Raw genomic sequence first — 25,002 nt, forward strand, 5'->3', positions numbered from 1 at the left:
TCTCTCTCTCTCTGTCTCAATCTCTCTGTTTCTCTCTTTCAAATCAGTAAAATAATCTTTTAAAATTAAACCGTATGTCTTTAACGTCTTGGAGATGTAGCATCTATAACCCACTGCAAATTCTCAGGTAGGAAAGAGAAACAGTGAAACAATGGTGGTGTAGAAGATTCCGCAGACCCAGTATTAACAGATTTGGGGACACCAAGTGTGATCAAGGACTTCAGTACAGTCACCTTTGACAAGGGAGCAACGAACAAATCGGTTTAACCGAACTACTGTAAATACTGACTCTACCTTTAAGCAGGTTGTTAAGACATGTACAAATCAGTGTTGAATAAATATCTAATTACAAACTCTGCTGAAAAAGGCAGACAGTCAACTGAAATAAATTTCAGAAGAGTACTTCTCTTTTATCCATTTAGATAACAAAGTTAATTTTTACTTCTGGAAAGCTGAAATTTTAATGCAATCAAAATAATCATCATCAAAGAGAAGCTTTATTTTTAACATCCTCTTACAATTAAATAGCTCTTAAAGATTTTATTTCCAACTATTGTTAAGGATAATCTTCCTATACTTAATAAAATATAGGAAAGGATAAAAGTTAAATATATCTTATCAATAGACAAGTACATGCAATTCTACAAACAGACTCAATTGTAAGAAAAAAAATACCTGCCATCCCTGTGATGATGTTCAAAGGTCTTACTGTATCTGGAGCGAGGTAGAGTAAGAAAATGACTGAAAGCATGGCAAAAACAAGAATATAAATGAGACTTGGAAAAGAAGGGGAAGGGTAAAGTTTAACTTTAAAAGTGAGATTCAAAAAGAAGAGCAGGCAATAAGCAAAGCAAATAAAAATTACAGCTGGAAAATTTGTCCTTTTCTCCCAATGTCTTCGTAATATGGCAGATTTTTAAAGTTAGTTCTTAAAAATGTATTATTACTATTAGCTAAATAAATTTATTGGAATGTTGTATATTTCCATTAATATGCATTAATCATATTTATTATTACACAATTTAATAAATTTCATGCCTCATGATTACTGTAAGAAATCAAAACATCACCCTGATTCTTTATTGTTTGTAGCTGACTCTTTTTTCCATAGCACTAAATTAAAATTTTCTATTAAACTTTTTAATGCTAAAACACTCAATCCTGGAACAGATGATTATTATCTTTCAATAGAAATGAATCCTGAACTCTCTCAACTTTTTGCTGAAGATCCCCAATTTTTTTAATGTTGCTATCTATTTCTCTCTATCTTGAGTCAATTAATATTTGTTTTTTTATAATGAATTACTCCCACTTATGGCAAATGAATATCTGTAATTAAGTCCTCTTCAATAAATGAGTTATTTATCGTAAGAAATCACCTTAAAAAAAAAAACCACAATACTACCTCTAAACATAGAATGTGTGTGTGTGTAAATCTTTACTTGTCTTAGTCAACAAAGAAGACATGTCTCTATTGGATACTGCTTTTCACATGATCTAACTTCACTTATAATTAACTCCTGCCTTCCTCATTGGTCAATTTCACCAAATTCTAAAAGCAAAATCTTTGCTAATCTTGACTCCCTTTCTAGGGAGTCAAGAGATCGTGTCTCTCATTTGCTTTTCATCATAAAATGTTGGAAAATAAATCTATTATTTCTTATTGCCTCTCATCCACTTCCTACTCTTGCTTTAAGCTTAATATGATTTGATTTTTATCTTTATTGTTTCCTTGACTATTCCAAGACTGTTCCCTGAAACATCCTTCAGGCTACTCTTGATGTTCATTGTATCATACTACACTTGCCTATGGCAAAACCCCTTGATTTTTAAGCTTGTATTTTCAGATTCTGTACTTTCTTGGTTTCTATAGCATTACTCCCTCTGACTGGTAACAAAGCATCTGCTTCACACAGAACTATCTGATAAACGCTCCTTTAAAACTTTTGTCTACATTGTTTCATAATTGTTTGAAGTAGATTCAACTGTTTCCACATTCCCACAGAAAGACAAACTGAATATGAGTAGTATGGGTAAGTTTCAAAATAGGTTGCTTCTGAAATTCACAGTGCAGGCTGATACCACCGGCACACAAGGCTTGATTTCCCTCCAGGTGGCTTCTTTATTCATTGCATTTACTGAATTCCCTGAGTCAGTTACCCACAGGCATTTGCTTTCCAAGATTCTTTCCTTGACCACCTCATACTGTAACACATTATTTCCGGAATACTATTTATTTTTATAGAGTGAGCTACAATTCTGCTTTAGACTTGATGTCTCACTGAATTGCACAGCACATTTCAGGTGGTTTCCTGCAGTCTCCACATGCTGTTTGCATGTCATACAGGCATTTCAGCTAAACACACATTAATTGGGAGGCTTACCTCACCTGGCCTATCTGGACATCTGGTGATACATTTGTGAAATGAAGGAGCTCAATGTTGGTTTTCTGAATTTTTCTAAATATAATATTACTTGGTTTCAAACAAAATTTGATGCAGAATCAGAAGTATATGAATCCACTAGAATCAAACAGACTGGCTAAAACAGAGTGAGGTGCCCAAATCCTTATCCAGAATGTCTTTCTCAGCTATCTTGACAGCCCACAGGCTCCTTTATGGAACTTTGAATCCAGTAGTCTCTGCCACATTACATAGTCATCTCTTAATTAAAAACATAAATTTTTCATCACCTTTGGAATTTAAGATTACTTCACCCATCATTCTTCCTACAAATCTATTTTTAACTAAGGGCTTAACATTTAAAATCGCAGAATTTAAAACTCCTATTCCCTCATTTTCCAATATTAAAAAAAAAGAAGTACCAATTCTTTCTATTCTGAAGCACATTTGATATTCATTTCCTGTTACTTTCCATTATCAACATCACTACTTTTCTTCACACACAACAGACTTCCTACAGTTCTCTAAATACATCATGCAGCTTCCTGACTTCAGAACTTCACTCATACTATCCAGTGTGGAGAATTCCCACCATCTTTCCTCTCCTCCCTTCTTTGTTATTTCAAAATTCTACTCAGCTTTGAAGTTCAGCTTCTCATTGACACTTTTTCCAGCAGAACTCAAAAAGTAATTCCTTCTCTAATCTGTTCCAATAATAACATGTGTCTGCTTCAAACTCTTCAACATTTTATAATTGATTGGTGCATAATTTGTCTAGATCAGGAAAATGTCTTTTAAATATTTATTCATAACAGACGACCCAATAAAAATAGCTTAGATAAGTAAAAACAAGGGGCCTGTGCTACAATACACCAGGTTAAGTAGCCAGCTTAGACACAGGCATCACATAGAGCACTGCCACAGTCGCACCACTTCCCAATCACCTCCCTGGTAATGTGTCTAGGCGGACAGTGGAAGATTGGCACAGCTGCTTAACAGCCTGCTACCCACGTGAGAGACCTGGATAGAGTTCCTGGCTCTGGCTTCAGCTTTGCTTAGCCTGGCTATGGTGATGGACCATTTGTGGCATGAACTAGCAGATGGAAGATTTCCTGCTGCCTCCCTCTCTTTCGAACTACATTTAAAATAGATAATAGTTACATTTAAATAAATAAAGACAATGTTACGAAGCCATGATGAAACTTTCTCTGAAGAGAGCTGTTATTCACATACCACAGAAACATCTAGAAATGTAAACAGAAGATTATGTGCCTACGCAGTCTAAGAAAATGAGCACGCATTATTAAACAAAGCTATCCCAGTTTTAAAAAGAACAGAAATGGGCCCGGTGGCATGGCCTAGCGGCTAAAGTCCTCGCCTTGAAAGCGCCGGGATCCCATATGGGCGCCGGTTCTAATCCCAGCAGCTCCACTTCCCATCCAGCTCCCTGCTTGTGGCCTGGGGAGGCAGTCGAGGACGGTCCAAAGCTTTGGGACCCTGCACCCGCGTGGGAGACTTGGAAGAGGTTCCAGGTTCCCGGCTTCGGATCGGAATGCACCGGCCGTTGCGCTCACTTGGGGAGTGAAACATCGGACAGAAGCTCTTCCTCTCTGTCTCTCCTCCTCTCTGTATATCTGACTTTGTAATAAAATAAAATAAATCTTTAAAAAAAAAAAGAACAGAAATAACAACTGTTAAAATACCGTGATGTACTTCTTTTAAAAGGTAAAATTCAAAACTTATTGAAACAGGTGAATTGGTGAAACATATATTATCATACAATTTCTAATATTTTCCTTAGAGTTTTGTAATTAAATATGCCACTGTAAAGCACAACAAAACACTAATCAGGAATCACATATATCAAGCATCAGTTTGTTTTATTTTTCTTTCTCATCTCTAGTCATATGAGTTCTTAACCTTACATAGTCATGATTTTCTTTGAGCTTCCATTAAAACTATGAAAAAATATATAAACATTATTTTAAAAATTATCCTTCTGTTTTAGCAAACCCTCTAAAATCTACCTAACATCTACTGATTTATCCAAGTTACTGCACCCAGTTGGTATGTTTAAAAGCCACCTTGTACTTCCTCATTAAGCCATGATTACTTTCATTTCTGCCAAAGTTAGTATACAGCATAAGACCTTAAAAATAACCCTGCATATTAAAAATTACATTTAGCCAAACCTGTCTCAATTTTTCAAAGAATCTCAACAGAGCATTTATCTAACACAAAAGAAAACTAAGAAATCAATACACAAAACTTTGAAAAGCAGAAAACGAAGTCATATTCATGATTTAAGAATGCTATTGAGGGAACTGAACTAGATAACCAATTAAGCTTCTAAACATACTTTGATTCTTAACAGCAACACAAATCATAAGGACTTATCAATTGAATTATCAATGGAATATCCATCTAGCTTCATTCCTGACCCAGCACCCTACTAATGGAACAGCAAAGGCAGCAAAGCATGAACAAAGTCCATGAACAGAGCATGAACATGCAAGATCAAGAAGCAGCTCCAGATCTCTGGTTTCAGCCTGGCCCAGTTCTTGTTACTCTGGCCATCGTGGGCATGAATTCGCAGATGAAACGTCTCTCTACCTCAGTAACCCTGACTTTCAAATAAATAAATAAATAAAACATTACACACAAAAAAGTGACATATAATTCAATTATACACAATGTACATAAAAAGAATATGAAAACTAATCTGCCTATGACACTCAAATTTATGGTACCCAAGTAGTGTCGATTAAGATGAAATGCTTAAAATTGGCATTATGTTACAACAGGTTGAGCTGTATATATAATGTTGACATCCCATATGAACATTGATTTGAGATGGCACTCCTCCATTTTCCATCCAGATTCCCAATAATGTGCCTGGAACAGCAGCCTAAGATAGTCCCACATGAGGACTCAGTGAAATTTCAGGTTCCTGGCTTATAGTTGAGGGGCTGCTGTGGACATTTGGGGATGAACCAGCAGATGTAATAGATCTCTTCCTCTTTCTCTTTCTCTTTCTCTTCCTCTTTCTCTTTCCTTTCTCTCTCTCTCTCTCTCTCTTTTTCTCTCTCTCTTACCCTGTCTTTCAAATAAATCAATAAACCTTAAAAGAAAAAAAGATCAAAGAGCTTTATTTCTGATTCAATATAATCAGCACTGTATTCACACACAACTTTTCAATGCATGTATCTCTTAATTCTTCATCCTTTACAATGGGACTGTATGATACGCAGAAGCAGTCCATCTCTGTATCTTTGCTCTCCTTTCCCAGGCATGAAGGTACAACTCACATCATACATTTTCTATAAAACTCAAAACTTGTATTTATTACTGTGGCTGTGGTAACTGGTTTGTTTTTCCTAAATTATTAAGCACATTAAATGTAAATTATTACCAAATTAATAGATTCTTTCCAAGCACTTAGAGTAAGGCACATTTTGAGCATATGCTGTGTTTTTATAGGCACTCAGTCAGTTAACTTACAGAATCCTATATAGCTGGTAATAATCTAATTATGGAAATCAAATTTTAGATGAATTTCCAAAAATGCATTTAGCAAGAAGCAAAATCTTTTAGTTTCAAAAACAAAGCACTTATTTCCAAATCACATGATTCAGTAGCATACTTTTCTACTCAAAGACATCAGCTTTTACTGATAACGAAGTCAGAAGACAATACCGTAATTATAGTCACTTTTCTTTCATCATTACTATACTTAGTAAACATTCCTTTTTCTAGGTAGTATATCTATTATTACTCCAGAAAATACAGATCACCGTGAAAATCTTCAGCTAATTAAACGTACATAAGATACCTTCTTAACTTGAATCTGATACTGGTACTTTTACTAATTTAATAGTGCAACAACTTCTTGGATGCCAAGCACTGAAGTCAACATTTGTTTGACACTTCTTAACAATACGATAGCTTATATCCAGCCTTCTAGGGATGCACGCTAACAAAGGCATTATAAGCATGAATTCAGTGTAACCCTTGATTTAGACAAACAATTAAATCTATAAATACTGACAGTAATTTTTCACATCAATTGATTTGAAAGTTCTCAGATGTTCTTAAAAAATTGGTTTAGGAGTCATATAAGTAGAGTTCTGAATTTCCTCATTATAAAATCATTTGCTTTGAACCGTAACTTTTTTCCCAATCTCACACTCATTTGATAGTTTGGAGAGAAAATATCACTGGACTCATTTTATACATAACCAAAACATGAATTAGAGTTAACTGATTAGCTTAACTTTAAAAAAAATTGTGAAGATTGTAATAATCCATGTTACTTTCAAATGTATCACATTCACAGAATCAGAGAATGCTTCAAAATACAGCAATCAGCAAGCATGATTGTTTAAGATGTTTAAAATGTTTACAAAAGGCCGTGAGGAAAAAAACTCTTCATTAATCATGATAAGCTATTTCCTGATCAAACCAGACTGTCTCAATCCTTCTATATAAAAAGGCATGATGATTTCTTTAAGAAACATAAAAGACTTTAAATTCTGTTGCCTTACAGAAATGTTTTCATAAATAATAACTGATCATGAAAAAACAATATAACATTTTATTTTCATTATAATTATAATATTTTGTGAATTTAATGTTTGATTTAACAAGGGATCAAAGTTCCTAGAGCAAGATGGTTTTGTTTTTACTCAACAAAGAAATACAGGTGTGTGTGTATGTCTTTACCAATGGGGCAAGCCTAAGACAGAATGTGGGCAGTGTAAAGGAAAACATGATTTTAGAAACTATGACAAAGGAATAGGCAAAAACATTTTCTATAATTCCTTGCAGAAGACAGTGACTATCATAAGAAGTATGTAATCAGATTTACCTGTCTCTGTCTGGAGAGTAGTGATCATCCATGACACGGTGTCTATCCATTCGGCTAATTGTATTATAATGTCCGGGAGTTGTTCGGGTCCCTCGAAGTCCCTGTTCCACATTCCGACTAAAACAGCAAGATCCATTAAGTATGTTAGGAAGCCATAATCATATACATTAGGTAATGTGTTTAATTAACACATACAGCAGAGAGCGACAAAGCAACTTTAATGTCGTCTACTTTTTTGTTTCTAACATTAACTATTCTGTGTTTAAGATTAACTAGACCCATGACAAATGGCATGAATTTCAGTTAGAGATTGACAATCAACCAAGGATATTAATAGTATAATAGCAACACAACATTAAAGGGCCTAAATTAAGCTAGTATCAATAGCGATAAATAAAGAATATCAAAGTTAACTAATGGATGACTCTCAATTCTTTAGCAGTGATATACCATGACATAAAACAAGAGGAGTATGTGTATGTAGAAAAAATGAGTTGACAGTTTGTTTATAAAGCTATAGGAATGGGAATACGTGGTGTGTCTCATAGGTGGTTGGACATAACTTAGAACCCAAGAGAACAAGTCAAAATCAGCTTGCTTCTAACCTGCTTCACTTGCTAGCACCCTAGAGCAAAGCACAATGTTCAAGTACATACTGTATTACAAACACCTAAATTGTCTTGCTTTCTTCCTTATTTCATCCATCATGACACATGGGTATACTGTAACTACAGTCACCTAAAGTGTCTTTTGCTTCAGCACTAACTCCTCTACCATGACACACAGCAGCTCCCTGAAACATAATTAAGGTCATGGTATCTCATGGTACAAGCCAAAACACATAAATTAAATTTTTAAATATTTTACTTCAATTAATGAGCTACTTTTCTGTATTTTCCAACTCTTCTGAATTAATTTATAATGGCAAATTTATATTAAACCCACACATATTATATAAATTGAAACAGAAATTATGTATTTATATTGCATTAACTATTCAATATATTTATTATTATGGGATAGTGGTAAAAATTTCTTTCTTTTCAAACAGATTCAATCATTTGTGCTTTTTTATCCTGCCATATCAATTTCAGAATGGTGACAGGCTTTTGAAAATTATACACTGTATTTTGATTCATGTTATATTTAAGTTATGATTTAAATTGCGAAGAATTAATTTTTATTATATTAAGCCATTCTACCCATGAATAAGGTATCTTTTTGTTATTCCTAACCAGACATTTTGCATTTTTCTTTAAAAAGATCTCATTAATTATTAGTAAATTTGTACTTTACGTTTGAGAATAATGCTTGATGCACGTCTTACTATATTTTCTAGCTTGCTAAGTTTGTAAGTTTTGTTAAGTTTACCATTGGCCAACTATTTCATCTATATGGCTATATATGAAATATATGCCTCATGTAAGTTTTAAAACTTTTATTACATTGATCTTTCATCTTATTCATTCACTTCACAGGCCGAACAACAAAAAGCCAGAGGAGCGCTCTTCCATCCATTGGTTTACTCCAAAATAGCCACAGCAGTAAGCTCCAGGACAGGCTGAAGCCAGGACTAGAAGCACCACCCTGTCCTATGAGGGTGTCAGGGGTGCAAAAGCTGGGCCTGTTAAGGTATTTAAAAGGAAGTAGGATCTGAAGTAAAATTAAAGTAAGTTAGGACTTGAACTGTCATTCCTACATGGGGAGCCAGCATTGCAGAATGTGGCTGAACCCACTATGCCATTAACGCTGGCTTTTGGTAGATAACTCTACCATCAACAAATAATGATCTTTATCTTTTCTTTTCAAATCCTTCCATCTGTTCTTTTTCTCTGCTTAATGGATTTTTCAAAACATCAAGTACTACATTAAACAGTGACAGTAAACATGAGCATCCATTTTTTGCTTATATTATTAATATAAATGACTCCAAACTTTCCCATAAGTACATTGTAAGGCTCATTAAAATTGCCAAGTCTTCATGAATAGCAAGTGGTCCTTCCTTCCTTCCTTCCTTCCTTCCTTCCTTCTTCTTCCCCTCTCTTTCTCTTTTTTGAAGATAATCCATTTGAAAATCAAAGTTTCTGTGTGAGAGCGACACAGAAGGCCAGAGCCAGAAACTTATTCAGAGACTCCCACCTGGGAGGCAATTGTAAAAAAAAAGGGGGGGGCATCTTTCACTGTTTTCCCAGGCCATTAGTGGGGAGACAGTTCAGAAGTGGAGCATCCAGGACACTAACCTATGCTCCATAAGGTATGCTGGCATAGCAGGCAGCGGTTTTATCTGCTGAACCAGTGATTCGATTCTTAGTTCTTAGTCTGCTAAATTTCTAATGTGAGTAAGAACTGAATAATATACTTAACACTGCTTCTAATAAAACTTGTTTCAACACTAGTAAATTAATCTGATAAACTACCATAACAAACTTCCTGGTGTCTAAACACAATGGTTTTGATTCTTGACAAGATGTATTCAGTTAACAGAAAATAGTTTTCTATCGATGCTTCATATTAAAATAGATTTTTGTGGGGTGGGTGGGAAACTAGGTGGGGCTTCTTCCTCAATATCCCCCTTACCTCAGATACATGAAGGAAACAATATGGAAATAATAGTCTTACCCACTTTCCTATAGGCCTTGAACCTTTTTACCCTAACTAACTATGTCAAGATTGTCAAAAATATAATAAAAAATGAAAAAAGATATAAAAAACAGATTTTTAAATTCTTAGACAAGTTGACATTAAAAAGTTGTAAGAAATTCTGAAACTCCTGCATACAAGCATTCTTCAAGGATTTACTGGAAAATAAGCATTGTGAAAATCAACATTTTTATACCAAAAAAAACCTTATCTTTTAATTCCATCTTCCCAGTAACTTTAAAAACCTATTACTAGACAGGCTCATTAATGTGGCTTTACACAGTAATTTGTTCTCCAGGAGATCCAGCAAGTCCAGTCTACCCTCAAGTACCACCTGCTTGCAATGTGGAAAGCCAGAAGATCAGGCAACCATCTGCCAGTGACAGAAGTGACTTTCAAAGAATCTTGCCAGCTCTGCTAAGAGCCAGGCCACTAGAAATGGGACTGCCCTGGGGGCCAAAGTATTCCTGGGTCAGAACCATGATTGGTCACAAGCTAAAAAGCCGTTCACTCTGCCCAGCTCCCAAAGCATCCGTCGCTATGAACGGATGGCCTAGGATCAGCAACATCACAGGTAAAAAGCTGTGTATTTCATCCAGAGTACCATATGTTCTGTACCAGCCTGCTTTTCAGGATAGCTCTCCTCTCTGTCCAGCCAGGTAATGGGAGTCAATGGGAGTCTCTCCAGAGTTTCACACTTCCTTTATGATGTCTATTCCAGTACCCCACATGAAGAGATAGATAGTCCTAGACCTTACATGCACCTGGCCAACTTATGGAGTTGGATAACAGCAGAACTTTCCTTGGTACATCTAGGCTTGAAACTCCAGTGTCCATGTGTGTAAGATCTTAGAAACAGTTTTTACTAGCTGGCACTGTATCCTTGAAGGCCACTGTCTACTGGAAACCTGGCCTTACTATAGGCCTTTACTTAGCTCCTGGTAGCAGCCAGAGTCACCATGAGCAGAGGGAGGGAAAGAGTACAGGATTAGAAGTAGGCCAGACTATACATCCTGTCTGTTTCTCAAGGCCTCACTAGATTAATCTTAACCAGTTTTCATGCATGTTCCTGCCTAAGCCTCCCCACTAATTCCATACAACAAAAGACCAGGATATCGGGGCTGAGTAGAAGCATCCCCAGGTCCCTGCCAAAGACAAACAGACACTCCATCCAAGAATGGCTGCAATGCAGAGTCTGCACTGAAGGTCACCACCTGCCATGATGATCTATCCACCACCACAGAGGAACCACAAATAAGTTCCTCAAGACCAACTCTCAGAGATTAGATATTCTAATGAGCTTCAGGAGGAACTCAAGCCATCATTTTTTGATAAGTAACCCCTCCCTCCATTCCTGTGTCATCCACTCAAATGTAAAAAAAAATTTGTAACCAAACCATTAATCAGTTTTTTTTTGCAGGGCTAGAGCCTACCATCTCTCCCTCAATATATAACAAAAGGGAGGAATGTGAGAGTCATCCCAACATCCCATCTTAGACCCTGACACCACTTCCTGCCTTCCCTTTCCCACAGCTTGTGAAATTTGCACTGTTCCAGGTATGCAACAATGAGATGTAACTTCATGTCCTACCTGAGATCTTCACCCACCGTCCTCTCCCCTTAACACTTTCCTCAGCTCCTGATCTCTCATTCTTGCCAGCAGGTCCTCGATTCTCATCTCCTACCTAGGGAAGGCTTGCTGCACCAGCCTCTAGTCTCCTGACCTCACTAGTTTGGTGTCCGACCTGCATGGTTGCTGCCATGCAGCATATGTGGTAGTCATTGCTGAGTCCATCCTGGAGACCAATTGCCTCCCACTTGGCCATCTGACAGGAGAGGATTCCTTATCACCAAAGGAGTGCCCATCACCAATGCCTCACTCAATAACTCCTCCAGCCCAACCTGTTCCACTGTTTCTCCGCAAGGAGCCCTTAAGCCTAGGTTACCTACTTATCAGTTGCAAGGACATCAACCAGGTGAGAACTGGCAGATCAATTTCACCATGTGTTCACCCACAAAAGGTTCTGCAAGAACACATGGACTGCTATGTTCCAGACCCAGCTGATGCCACACCATCAGACCCCAGTCTGGTGACTTGGTCCCCTTCAAGACCCTCCACCCACGCTCACTCTGACCTTAGTGGACCAGACCTCTCTCGGTGATCCTGACTATGCCTGTGGTGGCCAAACTTCTTGGTCACACTTCCTGGTATCATATTTCTCACCTCAAACGTTTTAGTCCTTGTATCAAGGATGAGTAGTCTGCCACTTCCTTGATCCACCAACTCTCCCAACTACCTCACTCCTCTTTCACCCCTCTTCTGGACAACAGGTAACCCATTCCCCTTCATTTCAGCTGGATTCGCCGCATAAGGATACAGGAACCCATGCCAACATCAAGGGCATGTATCTAACCAGCCTCTACAAATATTATTATTCCAAATAGCTGTGTGGCACTGGGAAACCCAGTATCATACCACAGTCCTTTGCAGGGTATCCGGGCTCTCCAGAGCCAATTTATTGGCCTGCCCCATCTCTCAACATGGCTCAATGTAATTGTCCTGCCTCCAGCAGCAATTGTTCTTCTGTGTCATTTTCTTCAGTTTCAGTCAACTGTTATGAATTTTCTAGCAGGCACCCCAACTAAGACTGGTTTCTTGGTCAGAAGCTAAACAGGAAATTTCAAACTCCCAAGATCCTGAGAGATTCAAACGGGCAGTCTTTATTTCAACTTTGGTAGGTATGTTGGTTGCGACCTCCCTACTGGTGGTAGGCCTCAGTGCAGGAGCTCCGGGTCACACCATCATCAAGGTCAACAAGCTCCAAGCAGTCCTCAATCAGGCAACAGAAGACTCTGCCTAGTCCCTGGCATCCCTACAGTGAAAAATTATCTCATTGGCTGAAGTGGCACTCCAGAATCAACGAGCCCTGGATCTTCTGAAACAAGCAAGGGAGAGAACCTGTGTCTTCCTACAGTAACAGTGTTGCTGTTGTGTTAAAGAATCTGACATAGTAGAAACCGGGATTTAAAAAAAATCTCCAATCGATAAGGGATTGATATGGGCAAAAATTCAGCTTTTAACATCTGGGAATGCCTCCTAGTAACCTGGTTCATGCCTATACTAACCCCAATAATAGTTATAGGTCTTTTATTAACAATTGCCCCTTGTTTTCAAAGGTTCGCCAAAGAAGAAAATCCTTGAAGCCTCATGAGTTACTCTCACCTCTCAACTGTTACTCCACTCCTACATTCTGGTGCCCACGGAGCCCTCTCTTGACCTCAATTAGGCACTACACGCCTCTCCAGCAGAAAGTAGCCAGAACGATTATATCGCCCCTTTTCCTATTACCGAGAGTCTGGAATGATGGCTACCCAGGGCACTGGGGGCGAAGGGCTAGATCTGCTCTAGACCCAGCAAGTCTGCCAGGCTTCAGCCCAGAACAGGAAGGGCCACAGGAGCCAGTTACATCATCGGCCTGGCGGGATTCCAGCCAACCAATGGCACACCTGAAAGGACATTCCTTACATAACTGGAGCACAGACAGCCCCTTTGCCAGCCCATGTGTCTATAGGTGTATAAAACTCCTGGACACGTAGCTCAGCCTCCCTCTTCGCCTCCTTCTTCCTTCCACTCTGCGCAAAGGGGTCCCAGGAGTGAATTTTCCAATAAAGCTTCCATTAAAACTAAAAACAAAACAAAACAAAATAAAACCCTCCTACTAGAAAGAGTAGAGGTAAGATCATATTATCTCTATTTAACACAGCTTTCTCTTTGATTCTGCATTTGAAATCAGCTGTGTAGCACAGTTGTCTATTCTTGGAAAACGCCCTGTGATATCTTCTTATTTTTGACTTCTTTTCTCTGAGTGGGAATGGGGAAAGAGTTGTTTGCTCAATTTATGAACTAATTGCTGATTTCCTTTTCCTTTTGTTTATATCAACCTTGTTTGGTATTTTATAGATTTTAAAAAATGTAACTATTTTATCTGAACTAACAAATTTAATAACATGACAATAACTTTAGAAGTCTTTTTCTTATTTCCTTTTGGACTTTTATGAGCATATAATAATTGCATACATTTTTGGGATACAATATGCTATTGCAACAAATGTATGCAATATATATATGTATATATACATTGATCAAGAAAGGGTAGTTAGCTTTTCTATCTTCTAAAACTCATAGTATTTATTTTGTTAAAGTACAATCTTTCCTATCTGATTTCTTTAGAGATTTTTATCCCCATTGAAGAGATGTTGAATTGTATTGAAAGGGGTTTTTTTTTTGCATTTACTAAGATGATCACATGATTCTTACCCTTCCTTTTATTGATGCGACATGTTTTGATTTGTTTAATGCTGTACTTATGTTGCATAGCTGAGATAAATTCTACTTGATCATGGTAAATGAATTTTCTGACATGCTTTTGGATTTGATTTGCTATTATCGTGCTGATAATTTCTGCATCTATGTTCATAGAAATACTAATTTTCAAGGTACATGGGTTTTTTTCTTTTGTGTCTTTGTTTATTTGACCATTAGACCAATGCTGGATTTATAGAATGTGTTTGTAGAAGTTTTCTTCATTTCAATGTTTTAAAATATGTCTTCAATTTCAATATATAACTAAAATCTGGCTTTTAAGTATTTTGAGATCTTCTCTTATAAGTCATCCAAGGTTACAAAGAAATTCATAATCATTTTACATCCATTACATAGATTACTATGTAACATTGTGTTTCTCTGTAAAATTTATTTCCCAAGAATTACTTTCTACAGATTTTATTATTGTTGATTAAAGGCCCCTAGTGCTACAAATAAAATGTGCCTGCTTTCTTACCTTTGTGGAGGAGGGACACTGGGTGACCATGATCTAGTCCTTCCTATAACATCTACTCTGTGAGGAGATCCTGACGGTGAACAATGGTTTGATGACATCACTTGTTCTGGAACTGATAATGTTGAGCTCTGAAGGTCTCTACCATTGTGTCGATAATCTAAAGGTAGAAAAAAATTATTGCTATTTTCACAACGCATCCTTTGTGCATTTTATGCATCACTGAAAAATATAAAATGCTGGTAACACTGCATGGCTGTATTAAATGTAAATTCAATCCCCTCTTATTTATTGTGAAATCATTATGCAGCTATTTTAGAATAGAAAATCTAAAAAATTTTTTGTGGCTAGCATCTTTTTTATCTGACATATTTCATTAACTGGTATTATTGAGGGGCTTAAGTTGCCATATTTGGGGGTCTGTGTTGCGGCACAGTAGGTCAAATACTGATTATGAAACTGACATCCAATATCAGAGTGCTAGCTGGAGACCAGGTATCTCTGCTTTACATCCAGTTCTCAGCAGAGAGCCTGGGAAAGCAATCAAAGATATTCCAAGTACTTGGAACCCTGCAACCCACATGAAGGCCTGGGTTGAATTCTGTGCTCCTGGCATTGGCCTGAATCAATGGAGGCCACTATGTAATGAACAAGCAGATAAATTCCTTTCTTTCTTTCTTTGTGTCACTTCGTGTTTCAAGTGAATATATACATACATACATATATAAACCTTTAACTGCCATATGTTATCCTAAAGGTTTCTAGGGTGGTGAAAAGATAAATTATTTCTATTTTATTTATTTACTTTATGGTAAATAATCATGTATTACACTTAATTGTAATACTATAAAATCACCCTAAAATTTGTACCTGACACAACGCCAATTCCATCATCACAGTCATAGTCAGAGACTTCACTGTCACTTATTCTCTTTGACCCTATAAAGAAAAGAGTAGCAATTATTAAAATGGCTGATTATTTCAGAGAATAAAAAATCCTAACCGACTGAAAAACAGATGAAAATATTTTGAATACTTGAGAATAAAAATTAGAGAAGAAACATCATTAAAGCTCACTGATTTTCACACACATTTCACAATGTGAGCTTATGCATTATGAAGGAATAACAATTCACACAAGAATTACTCTGAAAATGTATACAATAAAATTCTTAAATTGCTTAAAGCTTGAAATAATATTGAGTGCCATATGATACACTTTAATTAATTGAAAGTGATTGATAAAACTTTTGGAAAATGTACAGGTTAATTTTAGATGCATTTAGATTAAGCCATTTCAGTCTTGGTACATTTCAAAACAATGTGTTATTTTAAAAAGCATTCATGTGTCTTTTCTAACATGCAAGATTGATAAACCAAAAATGCTGTTAATTATTTTTTATGCTTATTGTGGCATGAAAACACAATTCAGAAAAGTAAACTCAAGGCATATTAAACTTTCATATTTTTACCATTCAGTTCAATTGTTTTAAGAAGATAATCATAAATAAGCAGAAAACAAATACCTATATATAATTGTGTGATTTTTTTAATATCCAAAGATGACATCCATATTTATTGGAATTCAGGAGTACTAAGTATGTAATTTACTTACACAAGACATCTTTGACAATACTTTAAAATATTAATCTTACCTTGGCAAAAACAGCACCATATTAAAGCTCTCATAAAACTTTGGCAGTTAAAGCAGATTATGATTTCAAAATTATGAAATATATAATACATAGAAATTCCTTTAATTTTTTGTATTTTCCTTTTCCTTTATGTGCCTCAGGAATAGACACAACATACATAACAGAATCTTCTATTAACGTGGTTTTTTTCCCTTCTCAATATCAGAAAATGTTAAATGATGAATGAAGACAGTGTTTCTACTCTTAAAAAATAGCTTGTTTTCTCAGTCTTCTTAGATCACACATTCTTTTCGAAATATATGGAACTAAGCTTCATTAGAAAGTAAATGTTTGCTATCTTCAGTTCATTAAACACTGAGCTCTCAGTCTGCATGGTGTCTAAACCAGGGCTAATCAAAACATTTCATAACAGCCCTCCAGATTTACAGCCTACTTTCAGAAAAATCATATACCTTTTTTCCTTGTGTTTGTTTCCTTTAATCCTTGCTCGTTATAGGAAGGAAGAGTTTCTGTTGTCAGAAACTAAGTTGTCATTTCTCCTTTCAGTGGTTAGGTGAAAGGTACCCATCCATTATCAACCATCCCACTCATATTGTCATTGTCCTTCACACCGTAATGTCAAAAAGCTTAGATTCAATCTACTCTGACGTTTTTACAGATCTCATTGAAACTGGAGTTCCAATAGAGTGTCTAAATGGTTTTAAAACAGAGGAAGAAGGACACAGATGGAATTGCTGATGACATTTAACAATAACCACGCACCTTGTCACAATAGCTCAAGGACAAGGTAATGAGTTTATTCTACCAAGTATACCACAAAGCATTTTGCTGATAGGCCTTTAGTCTTGGTCAAACATTAGATTAAGAATGATACCAGAAAAGATAATGCTTATATTATCAAGTTGCAGTGTGTTTGTATTTGCATATTTATGAGGCAAGGTGACATATATGGTCCATAAATGCTGTTTCCTTCAAGACTGAGATCTCATAATTTCAATACTAATTCTATGAAGGCTAAATACGTTGTTTACATTCCATTTGTAGTCTACTTTTTTTGCAGGGGACATTCTGATAATTTCATGTTATGAGGATCAATGTCATTGAATATATCAATCTTCTCTTCTAAAACATGTTTTTTTGTGTATTGTTTAAGAAATGCTTTCTGACTTTATGAGGAGAGAAGGTCGGATCCTGTAATTCCTTCTGGAGGTCTAAAGGTTTGCTTTCTGCCTTTTCACCTTTATTCATCTTAAATTGAGCTTGTGTGCAATGTGATGACACACAACTCAGCACTGTTTATTTAATATTATCACTTTCCCAATGACGTGTGATGGACTCTCCCTGCAAAAAAAAGGCCTGTCCTGCTGAATGGTTTGATTCCACCAAGAGTAGAGACAAAGCAACAAACCCAAACAGGATGTGCAGGAACAGGGTGAATTTCACAGCCCACAGACACCATTTTATGTAGGGAGGCAAAGGCTAAGGGACAGGACTATGCATGCACCAAGCTGAAAGCAAACTCATTTCCAGCCCAGAGCATTGCACCATCGTGGCATCCGGCAGGTTCCACTCAAAATAGGTCCAGGTAGTCCTGAGACCTAAAGACCAGCAGATCCAGAACTCCACCAGTACAGTGTGGCAAAGTACAGTACAGTACAGTACAGTATGGCAAAGGCTGAGATTACAGAGGTAACAATAAGCTGCACATGTGCTGAGCTGATAGTAAACTCACTTCCAGCTCAGTGTATTGCATTGGTCCCATAGGGAAAATAATACCCATGGGTCAAAATAGGTCCGGGTGGCCCTCAGACCTAACAGGGCCCACAGGTTCCAGAAAAATCAGCACCAACAACAAGAGTTATTTAAGACACCTGGTGTCTCCCTAATCCTGGAAACTGCTCCAACCCAAAGTGGGATAAAGTTTGTACAGACAACAATGCAGCCACAGTGAGCAATCACATGTGGTGGAGAGTGGTGAGCTAGGAATTGGGGCTATGGAGACCATGCTGGAAATCTAACACAAGAGCCCAGGACTGAAACTCGCTGGAGGGAGTGGCACAAGTGACTGCAAACAAAGGGCTATGTACCAAATGCAATAAGTAAAATCAAACTGTAGACTTGTGGGTGACACAGCATAGAAACCTGCCTTAAGGAGAAGAATTTGCTAACCAAAAGTACAATGACCAAGAGCAAAAGAAGAGACAGAGGCACAATGAATATTACTGAAGAGTGCCCTGCAAAAGAGCAAAAGTCTTTGCCAACCTCAGAGTTAACTGAGGAATACATTAAAAAAAAAAACTGGGGATACAGAATTCAGAAAATTTGTTATAAAGCTTCTTATCAACAATGAGAAGCACATACAGAAGATAAAGAAATTTAAAGACTATGTCACAGCAGGAAATAGCAACACTGAAACAAAAACAAGCTGAATTATTGGAAATGAAGGACGCAATAGAGCACATTAAAATTTCAGTGGAAAGTCTTAATAATAGAATGGATGAGACAAAAGAAATAATTGCAGAACTGGAAGATAGTTCTTGTCACAAATGGGAAGCAATCAAAAAGATGGAAGCAGAGCTGGAACAAGCTAAAAAAATAATTTAAGAATTAAGAGACACTACTTAAAAGGCAAAACACACATAATAATCAAGCTCATCAATCGAACATAAGGAAAAGATCTTTAAAGATCATGAAAAAAAATCAATTGACATACAAATGAATGCCAATTAAACTCACAGGAGATCTCTCACAGGAAACTCTGTTGGCCAGAAGAGAATGGAGTGACATATTACAGATTCTAAAAGCAAAAAATTGTTGGTCCAGGATAACATACCCAACAAAGCTTTCCTTTGTCTTTGAAAATGAAATAAAACTTTTCCATGGTAAACAAAAGTTAAAAGAATATACCTCTTAACACTTAAAGATGTCTCTTGACAGAGGAATAGCACCCACCAAAAACAAAGGTAAATGTGAAGAACATCCAAGTAAAATAACAATGGAAGACTAAATCAATGAACAATCAATTGTTAAAATGACAGGATCAGATTACCACCCATGCATTATTAACCCTGAATGTAAATGGCTTAAGCTCATCAATCAAATGTCATAGATTAGCAGACTGGATTAAAAAAACAAACAAAAAAAAAAAACCACCAAAAAACGAAACCCATCTATTTGTTACCTACAGGAAATATATCTCACCAACAAAGATCAGCAGAAACTAGCTCATGGATTTTGATTTTGATTAGTTTCTTCTCTTCAAAAACACTTCCTTTCTCATTAAATTCTTCAATGACTCACACATGATAAGTAGCATTATTTTTTTAAAGAAGGTTCTTGATTTTCTTTTTCATTTTTTCAGTGACACATTAGTCATTCAGTAGCATGTTATTTAACTTCATGTCATTGTTAATTTCTATTTTTCTTTCTGTTGATTTTGTTTTGTGGCTTTTTATTTAAGGGTATGTATAGTAGCTGTGTAATGGAGACTATCATATCCAGATGTGAGAACACAATGCAGCATGTATCTCTACTTCCAGACCAAAGGAGGACTCCCAATAAAACTGTTAACTATATCTTAACAATAGGATGCTGGACTCTGCCATTGTCCATGTCCACAATGATGAACATATGATTGTTTATGAAGAGCTATACTTTTGTAATAATAAAGGGGAACTCAGAGCGGGGAAGGCTCTGGAGAGGGGGTAAGAGAAATCCCAGGGCCTATGGAACTATATCATAAAATAATAATACTAATAAGAAGTAAAATTAAAAATAATAGAAAACTGTATAATGGGGACAGTAATTTAAAAAAAAAGAATTATAGAGTTCCAGAAGGTACAGAAAGAGCAGCTGGGTTTACAAATGTATTTATTGAGGGCCCAGCAGTGTGGTCTAGCAGCTAAAGTCCTCACCTTGAACGCACCCCGGGATCCCATGTGGGCACTGGTTCTACTCCCGGCAGCTCCACTTCCCATCCAGCTCCCTGCTTGTGGCCTGGGAAAGCAGTTGAGGACAGCCCAATGCCTTGGGATCCTGCACCCGTGTGGGAGACCTGGAAGTTCCTGGCTCCTGGCTTTGGATCGGCACAGCACCAGCCGTTGCGGTCACTTAGGGTGTGAATCATCGGATGGAAGATCTTTCTCTCTATATCTCCTCCTCTGTGTATTTCTGACTTCGTAAAAAATATATATATAAATCTTTAAAAATGTATTTATTGAAATAATAGGGGAAAATTTCCCTAATCTGGAGAAAGAATTGGGAAACAACATTCAGGAGGGGCATAAAACTCCCAACAGGGTTGAACAAAAGTGATCTTCACCACAACACATGATAATCAAGCTCTCTTCAGTTGAACATAAGAAAAAGATCCTTAAATATGCACATGAAAAAAATCAATTGACATATAGAGAAATGGCAATCAGACTCACAACTGACCTCTCACAGGAAACTCTATAGGCCAGAAAAGAATGGAATGACATATTCCAGATTCTAAAAAGAAAAACTTGTCAGCCCAAGAATAATGTACCCAGCAGAATGAACAAATTGATCAACTATGCCAGGCAAGTGTTGGCAGTGAATAACTGGGGAAACACAGACTCTAAGGTGGCCTATGTCAAGCAGTGGATTCTGGAGAGACTTCATCATGCTTGCAGTGCAGTAATTCAGAACTATTGAACTATGGAAATCTCATGAGCAGCACTTTCACATCGGGGACCCTGTGGTGGTGTCGGGTGACTGTCCTCTATCCCAGGGTGCAGAGGTGTTTGGGAGGCTGGGTGTGGCTTCTCTCAAATACTTCCCCTAGATATGGGAAGGAAAAAAAGAGAATATGGAAATGGTGATCTCATCCACCTTCCTGTAGCCCTTGACCTTTTTATTCTAATCAACTGTGTAAAAATCTTCAAAAATTAAAATAGTTAATAATTTTAAAAAGATGTTAAAGAAACAAAAAATTTTCAAAAGATACATTTTTGACAGTCATACAAAAATTCTCATTGAGAAGAAGTGCCTTGAACTTATGACTAAGGAATATTAAAACGAAGAGATAATATTATGGATAGCAACAGCTTCTAGCATCCTTCCCAAAACAAAGGATTAATACAAGAAGAAAAAGACTGTTATCATTTGTCAGAAAAAATCTTCAATTAAATATCACTGAACATAAACTTATGAATAAAAGAATGATTTAATGTAGCAAAATTTATCCATAGTCATCCACTTATTTTATTCTGTTTTGCATGAAAAACACCGAGTGTTCTCAAAATTAGAAGCCAGTATTTTTGGTGGGAAATTGCTCACTTTGGGGTTTCAACAATGTTTACTAAAATGCTCATAATTTTTTCTTGCAATCTATTCATTCTGTGATCTAACAGCTGTCTCTATCTGCATCTGTAATTTAGCAAAAAATTTCACTAAATATTGATTCTGTTGCTTATTTAAAAGGGTGAATGCATATCAATCACAAATGTATTTCTTTATTAAATTGCATCCTATTTTATGATTACTTTTACTACTTTGAATTTATTTCACAATTATGTTCCTAAATGTATCTATGCTGGAGCATAAGTACATCATAACGAATGTATCATAATAGCAGCATGTTAATATTTTAACATGAACATTACCTTGTGAGCTCTTTATTGTTGATGCATTTATACATTAGGTATTGATTAAAGTTTTAGTCTAGTTATTTCTTCTAAGCATTATAAAATAGCATCTTCGGAATCAAAGACATCATCTGAGTGATACAGTATTATTTTACTTATTCAGTATGACTCTGTAAGTACCATAGTGTACTTCAAATAGTTGCATTTTAGTCCTTTGTAACAACGTGATTTGGACAGGTAGGTACTGATGCAGCATTTGAGATGCAAATTGAATGCCTTCATCCCATATCCCATGCAGAAGGGCCCAATCCAAGGCCCAGCTCCCCTGCTTTTGATCTTGTGTCTTACTAATGAGCACTGGGAGTAGGCAGGTCATGGTCCAAGTAGGTGAGTGACTGTACTTCAAGAGAGACCAGAAATTAGATCTAGACTCCTGGCTTTCTTCTGGCCTAGCCATGGCTGTTGACTTCAATCTCTTTGCCTTTCAAATATACTGAAAATGAAAATGAATAAAAGATGTCTTTAAAAGGAAATGGTTTGAAATCTAGAGCGCTTAGCTTTTCCTTAAAAAAAAAAACTTAAGTGTCAGTCAATATACAAACTTGGAAATTTTAAGCCCAAATGTAGCAACTCTTTTAATTTATAAGGAAACAGGCATGAAGCATTGTTTCATTTTAAGTGAGAAAATGACTGTAAATTTCAAATCAAATTGCCAAGAAAATGCATCTTATTTCCTGCACTAACACATGTAATTAGCCCCTTAGCCATTGTTATAAGTCGAAAGAAAACTTCAAAATAATCCCTATTGGAATAAAAGGTTCTATCTTTTCAAATTTTCAAATGTATGGGTATTTTATTTAAACTGAAAATACTAACATAATATTGGAGAAAAAAGTTTGTATTATACCAGTTCTTTGAAATTTGTTTTAAAATTAATTATGGAAGTGTATTTACCCATGTAAATTTTTCATGAATGTAACAGAGAAATGCGAATTTGTCAATTGAGTGTTTTTTTACTTCACTATGAAATTAAATTTGTTAAACTTGTTTTATTTTATCTCATGCCTACATTTTTATTAGTTTGACTTACTAATAACTGAGAATTACATTGGGATCTCCTTCAATAAGAGTAATTTTGTTACTTTTTTTCTATAGTGGTACTCTAAAGCATACTGAATTTATCTCATTTAAAATACACCAATTTAAAATTATTTCACTACATATTGTGAGTTTACAAACTGATATGAACAGAACTTCACTAAAAATGGTAAAGGCTATCTGCAAAATTGTAAAGCTAACATTACACTTAACTAGAAAATTATGAAATATGGTTTCTCCCTATGACAAACAACAAATAGCAGATGTTCATTCAAAGGCTGGACCTTCTGCTTAACATGGCACAGTAGCTCTGAGGTGAGGCAACACAGTAAAGAAAGGAAGACACAGATACTTTGGAGGAGTAATAGATGAATTAAACAAGATTGCAGGATATATAATATTATCAAAATAATTTGGGAAGTATCAACAATTGGAGAACTATGTGAAAGCCAGTATCATTTTTATGAAACTATCCAAACTCACAAACACTCAAACACACCTAAGACAAAAGGTGCAAAGCACAGACATGTAAATTACAAAACGATATAACTACAAAGTGGGTCACTTAAAAAGTGACTTCATTGCCTCCCAGTTCTGGCAACTCCAAATGCAAAATCAGATGTTTGGAGGGCCATTTTCTTTTTGATGGTCCTAGGAGAAGACTTGTATAAAACACTTCAAGCTTCTGGTATTTTCCAAATATTTTTTCTTTGCTTGTAGAAGGCACTATTCCAGTCATGTGAACATCTTCATGTGAAACATCTCTTTCCCCACCCCCTCCAGTAGCCAGAATAAATTTATTAAACAAAATAAATTCACAGAAAACGGCCAACTGCCAACGTGTAAGTGGAATAAACCCCAGGCAGTGATCCCACACTTTGGCAGCGTGGGTCTTACACAGTTTACAGTGTTGGGTTTTGGAGGTGAGGAGGAGTTTGACAGAGCTGAAGAAGCCTTTCTTAGGCTTCTCAAACTTAATGGGGATTCCTCTCTGGGTCCCAGTGATAAAGGTTAACATGTTAGGATCTATATAATGGAGGCAATTATACCATGAAGGGGAGATACATCACAGTATGCATCTCTACTTCTAAATAAAGAATGGACACCCAATTAAACGGCTAAATATACCTTGACACTAGAATGCTGGACTTTATACCACTGTCTATACCTACAATGTCAGATTACACTGAAATAGAAGAACAAAGGACTTGTGACTGTTGTTGAGGTACTAACTATTGTTACAACAGAGGGGAAACCAGTGAGGGTGGGGGGGCAGAAGAGGAAATCCCTGAACCTAAGGAGCTGTATCATGGAAAATTAAAAATTAAAAAAAGAAAAAGAAAGGAATGCAGAAGGTGGGTAGAGGAACAATACAAGGCACAGGTCAGACTGGTTTTTGGATACCTGGGCAATGGTCACTGGGGGAAGACAGGCTCTGTTTATACTCTATGAACTATTAACGGTTGAGAGACTAGAACAGCTAAGGCTTGTGTCCTTGCTCTGTCAATCCTGACTCTGAGTACAGATAGGGAGATGGAGTGGTTTTGTTTTTTTTTTGTCCTAGCTGCTACCTGTTGATACGGGACATCTATGTGGTGTGTAGTATCTATACTTTGCATAAAATGCACTTGTGTTTTTCCCATGTGATGGCTTGGGATTTCTTTATATTGTCTTCCCTCTATGCCTCTCTGTCCCTGTGTTCTCTCACAATTTGGTAATGTTTAATCTTTATAATAACTTTTATTGCAAATATGTAATAGTACTACAGCAGTAAGCGCTTCAGCTTCCTGATTAAACCTTAAATTAATCAGGACGATGTGGGGCATTCGGCACAGTCATCGTAAGGTTACGACACTTCTCAGAACACTTACACCTCACATAAGAACAGCAATA

General features: G+C 36.5%; 1 protein-coding gene across 7 annotated transcripts in view; it reads right to left on the reverse strand.

The window, feature by feature from the left end:
- The window catches only part of RIMS2 (regulating synaptic membrane exocytosis 2), a 506,806-nt gene that overhangs the window by 180,171 nt on the left and 301,633 nt on the right, over nucleotides 1-25,002 (reverse strand). For 4 of the 7 annotated variants that reach the window (XM_004580663.3, XM_036492201.2, XM_036492199.2 and 1 more), the window contains 3 exons: nucleotides 15,618-15,686; nucleotides 14,751-14,907; nucleotides 7,270-7,386 (listed from right to left, as the gene is read on the reverse strand). In XM_004580663.3, coding sequence (XP_004580720.2) covers nucleotides 7,270-7,386; nucleotides 14,751-14,907; nucleotides 15,618-15,686 — 343 coding nt within the window. Of the gene's footprint in view, nucleotides 1-675; nucleotides 742-7,269; nucleotides 7,387-14,750; nucleotides 14,908-15,617; nucleotides 15,687-25,002 lie in introns of all 7 variants that reach the window. The other 3 variants (XM_004580662.3, XM_036498462.2, XM_036498469.2) reach the window with 1 other exon arrangement.

The sequence above is a fragment of the Ochotona princeps genome, chromosome 9 (assembly GCF_030435755.1).
Source record: "Ochotona princeps isolate mOchPri1 chromosome 9, mOchPri1.hap1, whole genome shotgun sequence".
Taxonomy (NCBI): domain Eukaryota; kingdom Metazoa; phylum Chordata; class Mammalia; order Lagomorpha; family Ochotonidae; genus Ochotona; species Ochotona princeps.